General features: G+C 44.5%; 1 protein-coding gene across 1 annotated transcript in view; it reads right to left on the minus strand.

Annotated features, from left to right (window-relative positions):
* The window catches only part of cadps2 (Ca++-dependent secretion activator 2), a 135,532-nt gene that overhangs the window by 42,772 nt on the left and 73,181 nt on the right, over window positions 1–19,579 (minus strand). Inside the window, 5 exon segments of the mRNA XM_068724123.1 lie at window positions 4,378–4,478; window positions 5,310–5,433; window positions 6,143–6,206; window positions 10,629–10,730; window positions 19,557–19,579. Of these exon segments, the coding sequence (XP_068580224.1) occupies window positions 4,378–4,478; window positions 5,310–5,433; window positions 6,143–6,206; window positions 10,629–10,730; window positions 19,557–19,579 (414 nt within the window).

Consider the following 19,579-nt stretch of genomic DNA (forward strand, 5'->3'; position numbering starts at 1 on the left):
TGCTGTTGTTGCAACGACTAGCATTACTACTACTACGACTATTGCTGCTGCTGCTACTACGACTATTGCTGCTGCTGCTACTACGACTATTGCCGCTGCTACTACTACTACTATTGCCGCTACTACCACTACTACTTCTACTGCTACTACTGCTACTGTTGCTGCTGCTACTACTACTACTGCTACTACTACTATTACTACTGCTACTGTTGCTGCTGCTACTACTACTATTACTACTGCTACTGTTGCTGCTACTACTACTTCTACTGCTACTACTGCTACTGTTGCTGCTGCTACTACTACTACTGCTACTACTACTTCTACTACTGCTACTATGACCAGTATTACTGCTGCTACTACTACTACTGTTGCTGCTGCTGCTACTACTACTACTTCTACTAGTACTGCTAGTAGTACTACTACTACTGCTGCTAGTAGTACTACTACTACTGCTGCTACTACTACTATTACTATTACTACTACTACTACTACTACTACTACTACTACTGACCACTAGCTCTTCCGTCTCGAGCACCTTTACCTCAAATAGATGTTCGGTGACTTTCCATCTCCTGAACCTTTTAAATCACCTTTATCGCGTTCCTTCATCTTCAGACTGGTTTCACCATCAAAAGCTGGACTTTTCCAGATGTAGACATATTTATACAGTCTTATAAACACCTGGACTACACACCTTCTATAGGTGATCGGCATTTAACTAATGAAATGGCTGCACGAGTGTGTCCTATTACCTGGGGTGAATAATTGCATTTTGTATTTTAGATAATGAATTCAAATCACTTTGACATTAAAGTGTCCTTTCCTGTAAATCAGCAGAAAACAAACTTGATAAACCATGACAACATGTCAGGGGAGTGAATCCTTTGTATAAGCACCGTGTGTTACTGTGTGTCCAACGTCTCGTAAAAGGTCCAAAACGTCCCGATCTGATTAAGAAAGCCGACCTGTTAAAAGCTGCAGGAATCTAAATAAATAAAGGCAGATGCCAGAAGTCTTTAGCTGCTGCTTTTAAACTGAAATAGAGGAGGAGAGAAACAAAAAAAAAAACATCCAGAGGAGCCGTTGCATTCCGACTGTGTGGATCTCCAGCGGACAGAGGTCAGCCTGCTCAGGTGAACGCCGCTATTGAAGACTAAAGGACATCTGAGAGAAAAGTGCAACCAGCCTTGAATCCCATGCTGATGCGCGGAGGTCAGTATTTGTAAGATGTAAGACGGGGAGGAAAAGGTGACGCGGCGGCGGCGGCTCGTACTCATCGGGGGCCTTTCAAACGCGCCTTTTCAGTTTCCTTTTACTGGCAACAAACGGCATTAAACCAGTCTGCCGATCCTCCAACACTTGCTGCTCTCTATTCTCAAGGCATCGGTTTCAATAACGGCTGATTGTAAAGATCGGTCCATCAAGAAAGACAAAGAGACGAGAAGGAAGCAGAGGAGTCAAAGGGAGACGCGTAAGACGCAAGGACGAGAGAGAGGAATAAAGGGCTATTAGAGAAACAGATGAATGGAATAAAGATGTGAAGAAGAGGAGAAGTAAAACAGACAAAGGGTTAGGGAAGGAAATTAAGTATGAATTAAAAGGGAAAAGAGTGAACAAAGGAGGACTGGAAGGAATCAAGAAAGAGCAGAGGAAAGAAAGGACAATAGTGAGAAAGAGAGGAGAAGAAAGGAGACAATGTGAAAGAATGAACTAAAGTGAACAAGGAAGGATTGGAGGAAAGGAAACAGTGACAAGTTAAAGGAGACTAGAATGACTGGAAGGAATTCAGAGTAAATGGAAAAAGTTGCGTTAAGTGCACTTTGAAGAGCAATAGTTGCTTCTCAAGTCATTAACAAAGTAGGACAATTATAATAATTGCTCTATTAACAAATCAGTTCTGTTTAGAAATGATGTTTCTCCCAATAAAAACGGACATAATTCAGTCGTGATTTTAGCGCCACCAGAAATCCTTCAACCCATTTAAGTTTTTGAGTAAGACTTTTTTTAAGCAACCCTGTGGCCATGAAACACGTCAACTCTCTCACACACACACACACACACACACACACACACACACACACACACACACACACACACACACACACACACACACACACCAGCAGCAGCAGCAGCAGCAACAGTAAGACGGTGAGCAGTGACGCAGGCAGAACAAGGTCTGCTGGAGCTCTGGATAACCACAAATCGGCAGCAATACAACAAGAAAAAACACAGAAACACGGGCGGAGGACGACTGAAACACTGGTAAGAGAAAAACACTCACCTCTCTTCCCTTCCCACGGCGGAACACAGAACAGAGAAACAGAGAGCAGCGTCAGAGGAATTATTACAACTCCAACGTGATTCTCAAGGCGTCTGCTGAGGTCTCCATCTTGGACTATAACCGATGCTAGCTTAGCTTTTTTTTGCAACTGATGAACTGAAATGACCATATTTGGAGAATAAACTTTTACAATGTTTACTGAGGGAATATTAATCAAGAGAGAAGTAGAGTCATTTTAGACTAGACTTCTATACGACCAGAGGAGTCGCCCCCTGGTGGACACTAGAGAGAATGCAGCTTTTACACACGAAGCTTTGGCTTCTCTCTTCAGGACCGGATGTTTGCGCCCGGTTAGCACGTTAGCACGTTAGCAGGGCAGTTCTGTGTTTCAGCTATGACACAGTTTACAAGCACACAACCTCTTATAGTGTAAACTCTAGAACTGGTTCTACAGTTTGAGCAACAAGCCAGGGAGACAGTTGACTTTATTAGTATTTTTTTGATTAGTTATTGAATAAGAAGCATTGTTGGTGTGTTTTATGAGTGTCTGTAATCTCGAGGGTGTTAAATACACAGATGAATATCCAATTACCAAAAATGTTAAAATGGAATCCACCAGCTGGAGGAGGAAAGATCCTGTGAGTTCAACAGGAGGCCGTGCCAGCAGGACTTTATGACATCACAACTAGTCTGGAGCCAATCACGTTCCAATAAGCAACTTTGTGCACAAAAAAAAAAAGAAAAACATACTGATGATGGACTTTCCAGAGAAGCAGGAGGCGTCTTTTGTCCAGCAGTTCAGCTTCTAAAACGTGCAACGTTTGCGTGTGAATATTTAAACATCGTCTCGACGGTCACTTTGACATCACCGCGACAAACAAACAACGAGACGTAAAGCAATTATGATTCATCTCTAGATTTAATTGTGGCAGCTTGCGGCGGCGGCACAGAAACTTGTAGTCAACATCACATCTGAAGCCCGGAGCACAGATCCACCGGTCACCATGGCAGCGGCGGAGCGCGGCGCGTTATAAATAGATCAGAAGCAGATGCCCGAGCCGCCGCCGCGCTGCCACTTAAGGGCCGATCAAAAACCCGCCACGTCTCAACACCTGTGATTGATCAGTTTTACACCCGGGCGCTCGGGCCGTGGGCGTTCGTTTTCACCGAGCCGACGGGGAGGAGAGCGGACGGTGCTGCGAAAAGTGATCAAGAACGGTAATGAAATGATCAAGTGACAAGTCACTCAGAGGGGGGAAAAAAAGAGAGACAGTTTAAAGTGTAATAAATAGGACGCGGTAAAGAGCTGTTGTCAGCTAAACTCTGATGTTCTGTCACATAAAAGTTATTCCATCCAGATCACTCAGAACATATTTATTATGAGCCTTTCAAAAACAGATATGAATGTGGTATTATTACTGCTGGATATAATAAATCACAACAACGTGGAAGGACTCCGATTGAAAGAAAACTTTAGTTGTCATCTCTGTCGTCGGTCACTACTTTGCTCTGCAGTGGACTTTAACGCCAGTTTTGCCATTTTGTAGAGAAAAGCAGATATTCCCTATCGAGTGGGCTCAAAGTGTCCCACAATGCATTGCTCTGATGAAGATGGACGAGACGAGAGATATTTAATGTGAGCGGAGCGTCACATTAAATATCTCTCGTTATTGTTCCCCTAACTAATTTGGGAAATTAACATTGATACAGCTTTACTCCCGTCCTATCCTTTCACAATAAAAGCCCTAGATCTATGCGCGGCATCACTGTTCAGCAGGGGAGCTTAAATTAATTTAGATGAGAGGCCACGCAACCAAAATATCTCCCGTGATTAACGGAGCAGAGAAGATGACCCGAGCGGTGACCCGTGTGTTCTTTTATTTTGGCGATCAGTACAAACTGTAGTGAGGAGGAAGCGGCGAGTGATTTTCAGACACAAACCGTGAAACACTTACAATTAAGTAAAAGTAGAGAAAATCAACAATGGAGGCTCCAAGTGACAAGTTCCTAAAGTGTAACTTTAATGATAATAACTCTAAAGTTTTACTACGTGATGTTGTCAAAACACAACGACCGTTCTCTCTTTTGAAACAAACCTCGGAGTGATGTTCCTCGTTCTGCTGCAGGACTTCGATGCAGAGCTCCCCCAGTCTCATCATGTCCTCCAGCCTTTTCTCCGGAGCTGCCTGAGGATCCGCTGAAGGTCCGAACACACCGGGGTAGAAATGAAAAAAAAATCACTTGATTATAATACACGTGACAGACGGGACTACATTTCCCATGAACCTCAGCTGAAGGTCCTGCTCCTCAGAGGATGAACCCTTTGGATTTGAATGACCCCATTAACTGCTTCAGTCTTCTGTCTGGACGTTGTGGACCGCTGCACTTTGGTCTTTAAAGTTACTGTGAGGAACTTTTAACTGGTCCTGAACCGGTCTCAGTGTAGTCCTGATCCTCTATCAGACCTCCATCAGTACAGAGACCATCAGAGAGAAGATGGTCTGTTTCTATAGAGTTATTCTTAATGATGTCATCAGAGCCACCGGGTCGGATTCTGGTGAAACCAGATGAACTCATGCAGGTTCACCAGAAACTCCTTCAGCTCAGACTCCAGCAGAGACCTGGTCCACCGTGGACAGACCCAGATCCTCCAGCAGAGACCTGGTCCACCGTGGACAGACCCAGATCCTCCAGCAGAGACCGGTCCACCGTGGACAGACCCAGATCCTCCAACAGAGACCGGTCCACCGTGGACAGACCCAGATCCTCCAACAGAGACCGGTCCAGCGTTTTCTAAAGGGACTCTAGTGCTCAGAGACCACTTTAGTCCACAGGGACCAACAGAACCAACACTAAATATAAGTTCCTCATCGTGGCTCTGATCTAGACAGAAGGGCGGTATCGGTGAGAACCAGCGTGTCCACAGTAGAAGACGCACTTTAAAAGCTGGATTCCTCACATCTTCTTCTGGGGTTTCCTCACAGTAATAGAAACATAGTGAAACACTGATGTGGACTCGTCTGATCACCTTTAATCTGAGCGTACTCCATCAGCTGACTGTAGTTGATTTGAGCTGCGTTCTCCAAACATCTCTGCACCAGTTTCTTCATGTCCTCCGGAGGAACCGGCGTGGTGATGTCCTTCATCAGAACCTGAAGTAACACGAAACAACAGCCACACCGCGGTGAATAATCCAGATATCATCCAGAGCCGGATTTATGCTAAAAAATATGGAGAAAATGGATTTTTTTTTTTTTTTTACGTCTGTTTGAAGTATTTTCTGATTTATGGAGCGATAGAAAGAGATATCTCAAACAACAAAACCTGACTTCATCCAATATTCACATATGTATGAAAATTAGCACATATTTAATAAGGAAAAAATGCCTCATTTGCATATTTAAACCTAACATTTCAGAAAACTTATAATACTAAAAAACAATTGCCTTAATGCCAGTAATCAACTGGGAAAAACGTGTCTTTAATAACAACATTGTCATTAAAAAAAAAAAAAAAAAAAAAAGACTATAAATACAAAGCCCATACTGAGAAAATCATGAAGACAGTAATTCATGAACAACTTCCTCACTTACCGTCAATAAGCAGGAATTAGTTCAATGTTAGTTAATGACCTAGTAGCTGTAAAATCATGCAGAATAAAGCCTTAATAAGTGCTTCATTAAGAGTAATAAGCAGCCTCTAATAAGCCCCTAGTGTTCCTCAATATGAGGTTTTATACAGAACCTAAATACGTTCGGTTCCTCATCATTCAGAGCGACGCTGGAGGGTTTTTCATGTGATACTTATTGGCTCCGCTCACAGGACGTTTGCGCCGGCGTCTTTTAAAATGCGTTGCCGTACCCGTTCCTGCAGGGAGAGCGTTGCCTTCAGGGCCCCATCTGGTCGTCCGAAGGGAAAGCAGTACCTGCAGATGTGGAAGGGGGGGGGGGGGGGGGGGGGGGGGAGAAACGTGGGCGGCCATCACATTTAGAAACAATCTCAAGGACGACTGTGTGAAAAAAAATGAAATAAAATAAGACTAATGATGAGAAGAATAGGAAGACGGAAGCAGCGGCGGCAAGACATCAGTCGGCGTCAACAGATGGCTGCCTCCTCTCATCTAATTACTGGGCTGAAGGAAGCGTTTCTCACCTCGAGCTCCGTCTGAGCAAAGACGAGGAGGTTCACGAGGTTTTCACGTCGCTAATTGACAAGTGAACAGAACTAAATAAACAAAAGCACGCGGTCGCACGGGTCAGCCGTTTATTGGACAAAAACCTACAGGCAGATGTTCACACTATCTATATATATATATATATATATTATATTTAAAAAGTATTATCAAGCAGTTGTTTAAAGATTCAGCTCATACTTGCAGTAGCAGTCACGAGTTTGTGATGTTCATTTCCATGAAAACTACGTGAACGAGCAAAATATGTTGAAAGAGAGGATGACGTACGTGATGCATGAACATCCGCAGTATGTAGTGACTTTTATGAAAATCAGATTAAACAGAAAGAAATATCATTATTATGAAGGGGGTCGATGTGACTGTGGATAATAAACAAAAGACCTTTTTAATAGTCCTTTAAAATCATCAAAGATCATTAAGAACTGTAACAATAGTTCTTTAATGCAACAAGGAGAGAAAACTAAAATAAATCAAACAAGAAAAATCTATATCCAATATCTATAAATAGGTTTTTATTTTACTTCTTTGTTTGTTTATGTCTGTAGAATTCTCCTAAATTCACCAAAAGTCACCTTTACATAATGCCTCATTTGCATATTCAAATATAACATTTCAGAGAACTTGTAATACAATAACTGCTGGTGTTGATGTGAGTGATGAAGTGGTGAAGTTTGATGGTGATATCTACTAGTTCATGTTGTGACCCTCTTCACCTGGAGACTCTTCTAAATGTCTGGACTTTAACTAAACGTCTCTTTAAAGGAGCTTTTCTATCAATGGAGTTTTTCTCACACTCTGATCCAGAAATCTCCACTTCAGTAGTTCTGACATCCACCAAACTTCACACCTTCATTCCTCTCTGTGTGCTGAAGCTTTCTACAGAGGGCTTTGTCCACACACCACTCACACACTCATTTATACTACGTTTATTAATAACAACACAAGGGTATTTTCTGATTTAGGGAGAAAAACAAAGATATCATAAATCCCCTCAGTACAAACCTTTGACTCCAATATGTCGACAAAATGCCACAAGAATAAGAATTATGAACCTGGTTTTATCCAATGTTCACCTTCACAATAGTTTGACTTGTATTCGCTGCGTATCATTTGGGGTGTTTTTAGCTGCATATCTTTTTCAGACACTAAATTAGTAATAACAGCTTCAGGCTGACACAGCGGTGTGGGTCAAACGTGGGTCGGCGCTCCGTCTGAATGGGAAACTCGGCTTCGTGAACATTGCGTTTAAACTCCACTATTTTGTTTTGCTTCTGATGCGTTTTTTTTTTTTTTGTTGAGAGAAGCATCATTTTGCTGCCTGGTTATTGTTCAGTACAGTTGAGGCAACAAAAGCGAGCCGGTTCAGGTGAGAGAAAGATCGACGCTAATGAGAGTCGACACACATCGTGTGTGGTAGTGTTTAACCGAGACCGTGATCTCTTCTTTAACTGAGCGCTGCCAGTGTGGAGACATAACCAACGCTTATTAATGCTCCGGCTGGAAACCGGAGGAAAATGACTGTCGATGAAAGTTCTGCATATGAATGGCGGAAAAAAAAACAAAACTGTTTCCTCAGTATGTTGATAAAAAAAAAAAAAGTACAACAATATGTCTCTCTTGAGAAGTATTTGCTGTTGCAGATTAGTAGTATATAAAGGTAATACATATAGGAGACTGAATGCTGCCGTTTCTATCAGGAAAGGAAGCAAGTTAAAGTTTGCCATCATAATGACACTTTTTTGGGGGGAGTGGCTTTGGAGGGAGGTCTGAAGAGACAACATGGCGACTTTCTTTACTACATTTACCGACGTTCGTGGCTAGGTGCTGCGAGCTACGTCCATTGGAGTGGAGTTGGCAGTTTTTAGGTCGGATCATAAATCTAGCGTACCCGGACTAGTTACTCAAGATTACCAACCCTAAATAATAGTGGCTAAATGTCATTTGTTCACACTGCTAAAGGAATGTGGTCTCAGTGATCTGGTCTCAATGTGTCTTGGGTGAATTCACACCAGCAGCGCTAGAAGGAGGTAAAAGATGGTGGGAGGGGGCATCCAGGATTGGATGACGTAATACAGTGTTTCCGACCGGATGTTGAGAGACGGTGGTGGGTGGTTCTCGGACCATTAAGACGGGGTAGGATGGGTTTGCCGACATTGCCGTAGTCCGGGCTCGGGGTGCTCGCGTACACCCAGAGCCTTTTCAAGACGACCTAGATCTGGTCGTGGCGCACCGGAGGAAATGCGCCCGGTGAGGGTCAACCAGCACCCGGGAGAGGTTCCATGAGGTGAGACTGTGAGACCCACTGAGAAGGGTTAACACTATTTTCAGTTCCTTGTGAAACTTTGGTGGGACTCCCTAGAGTCAGATCACTTTCATTTAATTTGAATTACACGACGGTTGAATGCGATTGGATAACGGTCCCTCACGTTAGACGCCATAGTTGCAGAAGTTGTCACCAGCATTCTGTGACCGTAACACCTGGCTTAGAGGTGACCGCTTCATTACCATAACGCCTGAAAGTGTGGGCAAAAAAAGTCTCGTTGTTGCGGCGCCAGTGATTCACACCTGTACTCAGAGCTGTCCACTTGTGACCGGGTCACCCAAGACCCGTCTTAATGCCGGGCGTGAACATGGCCGATGACACCAACACAAGCTGCACACACAGCAGTTAGTGAAACAGTCACGAAAAACCAGCAGTTAGGTTCAGGCAACAAAACCGAAAGTTAGGTTCAGGCAACAAAACCACGCAGCTAAGTTATGAAAAACATCACGATTGGGTTTTAAAAAATAACCCTTAAAATAACTACGAACAGTTAAGTTCAGGCAACAAAACCGAAAGTTAAGTTCAAGCAACAAAACCGAAAGTTAAGTTCAACCAACAAAACCGAAAGTTAAGTTCAGGAAACAAAACCGAAAGTTAAGTTCGGGCAACAAAACCGAAAGTTAGGTTCAGGCAACAAAACTGAAAGTTAGGTTCAGGCAACAAAACCGAAAGTTAGGTTCAGGCAACAAAACCGAAAGTTAGGTTTAGGCAACAAAACCACTACCATAACACAGTGTGAAACACCAGTCTTCTGTTTGAAAGTCTTGTCTCTTGGACTCGTCCACTGATAGTCGTCTTTTTGGAGTCACTTGCTCGGACTGTTGCTTAGTCACGAGGATGCATTTAATTTGTGTCTCCACCACGAAGAAGGATCCTAATTCATTTTCCATTCGGCAAATATTTTCACCCTGAGCAGACAATCTGTGTTCATGTCAACAAAACCAATAGATTGCATTTTGAGACTGATACTGGGCTGCCAGTTCCTCTCCACGTGTCTTTAGTTGTGAGGCTAAAACACCAAAAGGACGAATAATTACCAAACAGTGATGAGGTAATCTTTAGATAATCTGCGTGACAGAATAACAATCGTTAGCGGCAGTAAAGAGGAGCAGCTGGAGTTTAAACGTGTAACCTTAAATGAATCTTTAGTGGCTGAGCTCGGCTTTAATCTAAACTAAACTCTTGTCTGGGGGACATTAGCATAATCCCAGCATTGTCCCAGCCATTGTTTACCAGCATTAGCCTCTTGTTAAGGTGAGTTAGTAATGACTCCCGCTGATCACCCCCCCTCCCCACACACACACACACTCGGCCCTGACCGCCCCCCCCCCCCTCCCCTCCTCTCCGGGGCCAGATGGAGGGCCCCTCTCAGGCGTGAAGGATTTAAAGAGCCGGGCTTCAGGACAGTTAATGGCACAGGTCCATTCAGACGAGTGTTGCTCAAGGTCTCGGGGCTGCCGCTTTCACACCGCGCTCACAATGCGTTCACACGGCGGCGGCGGCGCTGAATAGCAGCACGCAGATGCAGGGAGGTCTCATCGGCCGCCATCGACGCATGCCCTGCACCTGTTGTGTGCTGAAAATACCCAGAATGCCTGGGTTCATAATGATGCAGTTAAAAAGGAGCATACCGGTGGTACTACATGTTTGGGTTTTTGTCAAATCACTTCACTTTACAGCTTAGCATTCTGTAAAATGTGTTGTAGAGGTGAAGATGTGACTGTATCTGTGCGGATATATATATATATATATATATATATAAACTATCCTCGTGGATATATGAATCTTAAAAGATGCGAGTTGTTTGTGATGCTGATGAGAAGGTGTCGTACCTAAAATGTGTGATCTGGTTCTCCAGCAGAGACATGAGGCGACCCCTGATGGCCTCAAAGTTCTCCTTCTCGTCCACGGTCACCGTCCCCATGCCATCGGGCCTGGAGAGAGAAGAAGAATCACACACACAGGACCGTCAGCTGATCTTCATCTTTACCTCTCGAACACAGACTTTTTATTCGAAGAACAGAACAGTGACTTTGTAAGTTTCCCCTCAACACATCTTGGCAGCTTTCACAAGCGCACATTTCCTCAGGCCCACACACATCTATAACATGTTGAATGATTCAGAAACACACTACGATCTCTTGAGTGTAAGACAGGAAAAAGTTCCCATTTCAAGTAGAACTTTTTCAGGAGGACCAGCAAAGTTTCATCTGCTCTACCGAATAGAGAGGTGAAGTCCCGCCCCTTCCCGTTGTAACATGGAAATATATTTTTGGACGGTAGTCAACAGCGAGAGACAAATAATTAGTTTGATCCCATTTGAATTACTCGCATGACGTTTGCCAATTAAAACGATCATTTTCCACGTCAAGAAAGTCAAAGTTTGGTGTAAAACTGTTAAAGTACAAGACTTTGAAAATGCGTAACTACAAAGACGACACAATCCGAAGTGGTGTGAGTGATGTCTCTCTCTGAAGATACGATGCCACATCAACAACAACGGGTCTCGCTGGTTCTTTGGCAGCTGATAAAACATACATGAGACGACGTTACATTTGTGCGTGGAAGACAGCTCAGCTCAGCTAGCTAGCTGAGGTAACGGCCATGTTGGTGTTGGTGACGCACGTCCGACGAGGTGACGTCATGGCGACTACGTCCACTTTGTATTTACAGTCTGTGCTTCTGCTTCGCCGCTTTTTGTTCCTCGTTAAGCTGCCGACAAAATAACTGAGCTGCAAGATGCTTTTTTCCTTAAAAGCCTACGAGGAAATGGAGGGATTATATCCCTTTAAATGGGAAAAGCTTTTAATGTGAAACATTAGTGTTGTTTCTTTCATGAAAGAGTCCAGATATAAACCTGTAACGTTACACCAGAGAGACATTATGAGCTACAAGCTACTAGATGCTACAAGCTACTAGATGCTACTAGATGCTACAAGCTAGTAGATGCTACAAGCTAGTAGATGCTACAAGCTACTAGATGCTACAAGCTACTAGATGCTACAAGCTAGTAGATGCTACAAGCTAGTAGATGCTACTAGATGCTACAAGCTAGTAGATGCTACAAGCTAGTAGATGCTACAAGCTACTAGATGCTACAAGCTAGTAGATGCTACAAGCTACTAGATGCTACAAGCTAGTAGATGCTACAAGCTACTAGATGCTACAAGCTAGTAGATGCTACAAGCTACTAGGACAATACAAGCTACGTACAGAATGTCAACCACCATGACACAGACTCAGAGCTTTGACTTTATTCTGTTTTTAAATAGTCTCTACACACAGTCTTTTAATAACTTACGGCCAGAGACACCGCCGGTGTTTCACTTTAACGAGTGACCGTGTTAAGTGGTGACTGTCAGCCAAAGTGACGGCAGCTGATGAAGTTCTCGTAAAAGCATTAGATTCATTTAAAATACACTCGTCTGTGTTCATCACCTACGACAACCGTTAAGTCACCACGAGAATCCACGGATGCGTTCGGCAGAGAGTCGCCGGTTAACACGGTCACTTGTTGAACTGAAACACCCGTCTGAATACCGTCGAATTCTGACAGCCGAACATGAAACAAGCTAAAACTCCACTTCCGTTGCCAACATGCGCACTGATATTTCTGACTGCTGCTAAAAGGGTCCGTAGTACAAAATACTTTATACTTTAGATATGAGCCCGTTTCAAATAACGGCCTGGGTCTCTGTTGAGGTAAATAAAGGCCTTTTCAAACATGAACTCTGGAGACGGTTTGCTGTTGACATGTCAGCAGAGAGGCCCTCCTTATCAACACCTCCTCACTGCGCATCAGTTAAAGGTCCTAAACCATCGAGAAATCTGAGGCACGCACAGGTGAAATAAGAAACAACAAAAGATCAAAAGAACAAAACGTCTCAGAGAAACGGCTCCAGCTGCTTCTCTGTCTTTGTTTTCTTCTCTCTTTCTCGCTCCGACAACTTGCTTGTTTTCACCAAACTAACCGATAAAGCAGCCAAACTATATCCACGCTGACCTCAAAGTCAACCAATCAAACAGAGAGCTGCTCGGGCTCTTCTTCCTCCTCCTCCTCCTCCTCTTCTTCTTCTTCCTCCACTACTCACACGGCCGGCAGGAGGAGAGTCGACAAAGAAAGAAAACTGTTAGCTGAGCGCTTCATTAATGTTCGTAAAGCTTTCATTCCCTTCTTGCCTTCGTCTGAATAGGCACTCTGGCAAAAAAAAAAAAAAATGCAATCAGTACCCAGAGCGACCAGCCTTGACTTTCTGGGCTTTTGTCTGCGCGGCTGAAAGAGAAAAGCACCCTCTCCAAACGGCACTCGCAGTCGCTGGAGGGAAAGAAGCGAGGAGGTTGTCTGTTAATGAGTTGTTGTCTTATAAAAGCCTTTCGCTGGTTCGGGCCCTAACCAAACCGCACCTCGAGTACCAACACCGGGCTCCTCGCGGCGCGCTCCCGACTCTCCGAAGAGGAGAAAGGAGAAGAGGCGCACAGAGAGGGGAGTCAGGTGAGAGGAGGATACCGATTCACCTCCTGTCAATTGCCTTTATTCAAATAATCACGGGATTTCAGCGGGAAGGTGAATCGCTGAGAGAAGAAAATATGAATTCAGACCGAGCCGGTAGCAGAACAGAGAACGCATGAAGGAATAAAGGAGCCTTGTAATAATTAAAATAAAATAAAATAAAACAAAACATATTTATGTACGTGTGTCAAGTAATCCAGATAGGAGGAACATACAAAATGATAAAATAATAGAAATTATAACAAATAAAAAGTAGAATAAATATAACATGATATAACATGAAATAAAATATTAAACAAAATATGGTAAATGATAAAAATTAGATAATATAAAACAACTAGTATGTTACTTAAATGTAATAGAATACAATTTCATAAAATAAAATATTAAATAGAATATAGTAATTTATGTCAAATAAAAAATATCAAAAAAAATAATTTAATACTTAAAAAAACAAATTTTAATTAAAGTATTAATTTAAATTTGATAAAATAAAGTGTAAAATTAGATCTTATAGAACAACTAAATTAAACAGAACAAACATTATGTTATATACAGTGTATGAGGTAAAGTAGTATAAAATATAGGAAACAATGTATTTACATAGAAAAAAAGACATGACACAGAAAATGTAATTAAACTTAATAACACATCAACAAAACTACATACAATGAATTACCATTAAGTAGAAATAAATGATAGAAGTTTAAAAATATATAAATTAATTTAACATGTTATGAAGCAACAAACACATTTTAACACATTCACTCTGTCAATGAGGAGTGTTTCCTCAGAACAGGTTGGTGATGGGGGGGGAGGACAACAGGATGTGGTAATGTATTGTGTGAGAACATCAGCGCCTCTCTTCAGCTCCACTCTACTCCATTTGTTCTGTAATGAGAGGCAGCTTTCTCTGCACAACGGCACTTGTTAGCACAACTTCTAAACCCCCGTTGTTCCCCAAATCTGTCAATTCATTACCGCCCACCCCCCACCCTCATTACAAACCCCCCTCCACTTCCCACAACCCCTATTTAACAAGCACCAGTTTATCCTGAGGGAACATAAAGCGGAGTCGTTGGGAGGAGCGTGTGTGCTCACTCATGAAAAGGCAAGAAAAGCTTGCTTTCATGTTGAAGCAGCCGAGGGCCTCGCCGCTCTCTGGGCCCCTCCATGGACAAATTAAGACCCCACGACTGTGGGCCACAGCCAGGGCTTCAGTGGACGAATGGACGGACGGACGAATGGACGGATGAGTGTAGAGTTGGATGTAGAGTTGGATGTAGAGATGTGGAGTTGGATGTAGAGATTGACAAAGAGATGAATGTAGAGACGGATGTAGAGACAGATGAAGAGACAGATGTAGAGACGGATGAAGAGACGGATGTAGAGACGGATGTAGAGACGGATGTAGAGATGGATGTAGAAACGGATGATGGATGTAGAGACGGATGTAGAGACGGATGTAGAGACAGATGAAGAGACAGATGTAGAGACGGATGTAGAGACGGATGAAGAGATGGATGTAGAGACGGATGTAGAGACGGATGAAGAGACGGATGTAGAGACGGATGAAGTGACGGATGTAGAGACAGACGTAGAGACGGATGTAGAGACGGATGTAGAGTTGGATGTAGAGACGGATGTAGAGATGGATGTAGAAACGGATGATGGATGTAGAGACGGATGTAGAGACGGATGTAGAGTTGGATGTAGAGACGGATGTAGAGTTGGGTGAAGAGACGGATGAAGAGACGGCTGTAGAGACGGATCGACATGATGTAGAGACGGATGAAGAGACAGATGTAGAGATAGATGATGGATGTAGAGACGGATGTAGAGACGGATGATGGATGTAAAGACGGATGTAGAGACGAATGATGGATGTAGAGACGGATGTAGAGACGGCTGGTGGATGTAGAGACGAATTGTAGAGACGGATGATGGATGTAGAGACAGATGACGGATGTAGAGACAGATGTTGGATATAGAGACGGATGATGGATGTAGAGACAGATGACGGATGTAGAGACAGATGTTGGATATAGAGATGGATGATGGATGTAGAGACAGATGACGGATGTAGAGACAGATGACGAATGTAGAGACGGATGTCGGATGTAGAGACGGATGATGGATGTAGAGACGGATGATGGATGTAGAGACAGATGACGGATGTAGAGACGGATGTTGGATGTAGAGACGGATGATGGATGTAGATACAGATGACGGATGTAGAGACAGATGACGGATGTAGAGACGGATGTTGGATGTAGAGACGGATGATGGATGTAGAGACGGATGATGGATGTAGAGACAGATGCTGGATGTAGAGACGGACGTCCTGAGGCTGGATGCCTGCTGTCAGTCAGTTTGGTTTCCTGCCACAGCGAGGCGGCAGGAAACCAAACTGACTGATCATTGTGCAGCTCTCCTGTGGGCCTCAGTGGAGAGAAGAAGAGAACCAGCGACTCAAACCATGAATCGATTATCAAAACAGTCGCCGCTAAAAACAATAAAAAATCATGAAATAATTGATTCAGCTCTTTTATGCACAAAAACACTGTTCAGAGTTAAACCCTGAGACGTGTTGTCCTCACCTGTGATATTAAGTCACATGGTTCTAGTGGATTTGTCCTCAGGCGTGATTGTTTATCCAAAAAGAGAAAAGGAAGAGTCACTAATTCACCAACTTTTTTTTTTTATCATTAATGACACAATATTAATTCATTTAAAAACACAACCAGACCTTTTATTTTTGCACTTTTTGCTGCATTTCACTTCTATTTCAGCAAGAAGAAATGAACAAAAGCACCGAAAAATGGAGGTGAAGACGGTTACTCAGATCAATTCTCTGTGTTTGAAGCTGCCAAATTTATCTCCGATCACCATCGAGAGCTCATCCCCCCCCCCCCAAAAGAAATGTCACTCACACCCTCCACTTCCTCTGAATCGAATTACAGCAGAAGACAAATCGACGAGAAAATAGTTGGCAGGGAGCCCAACGCCAAAACGCAGCGTAAAACAGAAAAAGCTGGAGCCCAACCCGGTGTGGTGGTTGGTCCGGTAGCTCTCCGTCACCGAGCCACTAAAGCACCGTCAGATGTGCGTTCATGCTCCGCCTCACACGGCGGAGTGGGGAGCGATGCGACAGCTTGTCGGGGTTCAGACACATTGTTGCTGCTAAATGAAGCGAGCGCGTTGGAGGCGAGGCTGCTGTCGGCGCCGCTCCGGGGCCCGAGGGCGGGGTGGGTGGTGGTGGTGGTGGAGAAGGGAGAGGGAGAGGGGGGTGGGGGTGGAGGGGGGGTGTTGCAGACTCAGGTTTGCGTGTTTACAGTCGATGTGGCTCAAGTGTAAACGATCAGTACCATAACCCCCTCTGGCTGTTTGGTTCTGACGACATTCGCGGGCGGAGCGAGCGCCGAGCGGCTGGGGTTAGGGTACCGGCGGAGCGGGACGCCACTTCACCTTAAGAGGTGTGGAAAGGAGATTACGCCGCAGTGGCAGGTGATCGTGTGTGTGTGTGTGTGTGTGTGTGTCACCTTCCTCCTGTCACCCGTAGGGGGTTGGGGGAGGTAAAAGCTCCCGTCACATCCCGGGTCAGTGTGGCGTAGACAGCTCGGCCGAGGAGACGATCGGACGTGACAGGTGAGAGGGAGGCGAACGGACACCTCCCCCCCCCCCGGCTCTGGTAATGCTCCTTTAACCCTGATCCCAGTTCAAACGCACCCGTCTCATCACAGACCCACACGGACCAGTGCGAGTGTCACGGCTGCTTCACCTGCGGAGGTTTGATTGCTCCATCACATCCTGCGGCGTGAAGTAGTTAGTACTTGCCGATGAACACGGCAGGTCTGAACGGCCACACACACACACACACTCACACACACACACACACACACACACACACACACACACACACACACACACACACACACACACACACACACACACACAGTTACTTCAAAGTGTCTGGCGTCCACACGAACAATTGAATTCACCTCCGTCTACATGTCAGCAGGTTGACTCTGGGGACTCTGGCTCCCTGAGGTCCGGTCACAGTGAGGCAAGATGGAGGAACTGAGACTCCAGAATCTGTGGTTACGTCAAACACGCACGACTTGTTTTTTTTTTTTGTTTTGTCGTGTTTTTCATTGTGCAACAACTCACACTTGAACCCTTGAAGACAGCAGGAGACAGAATGCTGCAGATTCAAATCAAGGCTTCTGTGTCGGCCTCTTGTGTTTCTCGTCGCCGTGTTTTCACCGCTCTCGCCGTGACGATACTTCATCCTCAGGAACATTTAGATTCAGGCGACCAAACTACGTGCTCAAGTTTAGCAAAAGAAGCACTTTTAGTTTTAATGAGCGTCTGTGACGCATCCAAACACCTCCACCTCCTCTCCTTGACGACGCGCATTTGTACTCTGTGAAACACAGACGTGATGCGGGAGAAGAAAACAGCAGCGAGGACGCAGCTTTGTTGTCGCTGCGACCGAAAAGCGTTGAAAAGTGTCGAGAAAAAAAAGGAGGAATAGGGGCAGAAACAGCTGTTCTAGCTTAAAACACTCAGATCATCCAGAGAACACAGAGAGAGAGAGAGAGAGAGAGAGAGAGAGAGAGAGAGAGAGAGAGAGAGAGAGAGAGAGAGAGAGAGAGGAGCCTGGAAGGAGTCGAAGCATATCGAGCACAAGTGAAGCTTGAAGGACTTTGAATGAAGCGGTGTTAAACGACTCGGACCACAAAGGGCTACAAGTCTGACGAACTTTGACAAAGTGGCGTCACACTGATGAGGAAAAGAACAGTCGCGTACGTGGACGAGTGAGAGTGAAGCACTCTCTCCCGTCCATCACTCTTTGTCCCCTCCGCCTCCTGACGTAGTTGTGTGTGTTGAAGCAGCCCTCCAGAGGAAACTTCAGTTCTGTAATTAAGTTGTTTTCTCTCAACCTCGGAGCCTGACTGCCATCCAAAAAAACTCCTTTTTTTTTTTCTTTCTCATCCACACCCACTCAGGCAGCTCCAGGAGCCCTGAATGGGCATCAATTATTCAAATTAGAGTTCCAACTGACAAAAAGCCAATCCCCCCCCCCGCCCATTTTATAACTGGCGATTTGCTAAGAGAAGCTAATCATTACTCTTTCTAATTGACTAAACGAGCCGACAAAGATAGAGCGCACAGATATCGGTAATTACCGGCCGGGGAGTCAAGCCGGGGGAGGGGGGGGGGGGGCGGGGGCTGGGAGTGAAGTGGAGAACTGAACTGCTGGAGTGACGCCGGTGCCAACGAGCGGCTAAAAGACGCCGCCACTGCTCATATCTGGGCGGCTCGTCAGACAAGAACTGAAGGCGCCCAGAGCCTCTCGTGATCACATGGTGGCACGAGAGGATCAACCACCTCACAGTCCAGAGGGGGAACTCTGGTACCTGAAGAGAACCTGAAGAGAACCTGAAGAGAACCTGATGATTCTCTTCTAGGATTCACAAGCAGATTTATGGACCTTTATTCACGATGTAATGATTTGCTTCAAACTCGATGAAATGTGGTTTTTGGCGCCACGAACGGAGTTTGAAAGTGTGTGGAAGGTCGGCCATTTTGGATTTAGCCTCTGTCTGTGTGTGTGTGTGTGTGTGTGTGTGTGTGCTCAATGAGGATGTACAAAATGAAATGAAAAGCTCAAAGGAGTCAGTCGTTGCTTTATTAGTTGCACGTTATTCTATTAAAAAATTTTTATTTTACAACCGACTGAGTGAAATAAAGAGAATAAATCTCCACGTGGTACTTTACTCTGAAGATGTGCTGCTCGAGGGATTCACAGGGTGTGTTTGAGGTGATGTACTTCCTGTTGAAACGACGACTCTGAGGGCCCAATTCAAAGTGCAACGCAACGGATTGTCAGCTGTGAATATTCAAAGCAGTGCGATTTGATCGGATGGCGAGAAAAGCAAAATTTTTGAAATTTTTTCGATGTTTTCAGTGATGCCTGAGGTCGTCACTGAAAGCGATCCAAGAAGTGTCGACTGCTTTAACAGTCCTCGTTAATTTAGCAAAATAAAAGCCTGCAATTAGAGTACGGCCAACAGACGTTCTACACAACATCATTGATTCTTCTTCTTCTGTTTTGGAGATTATTCAGACGTTTTTCTCCCAATTTTAGACGTACAACTTGTTCTTCACTACAGCGAGCGCAAAGGACAGTCCCTCACCCACAGGAGTAAATGAAGGTCTGGCTGCCAGGAGTCTCACTCCGTACCTGTTTCCGTGGACGTCGGGAGG

The sequence above is a fragment of the Cebidichthys violaceus genome, unplaced genomic scaffold, assembly GCF_023349555.1.
Source record: "Cebidichthys violaceus isolate CVI_PGR_0920_01 unplaced genomic scaffold, fCebVio1.0.p SCAF_3, whole genome shotgun sequence".
NCBI lineage: Eukaryota > Metazoa > Chordata > Actinopteri > Perciformes > Stichaeidae > Cebidichthys > Cebidichthys violaceus.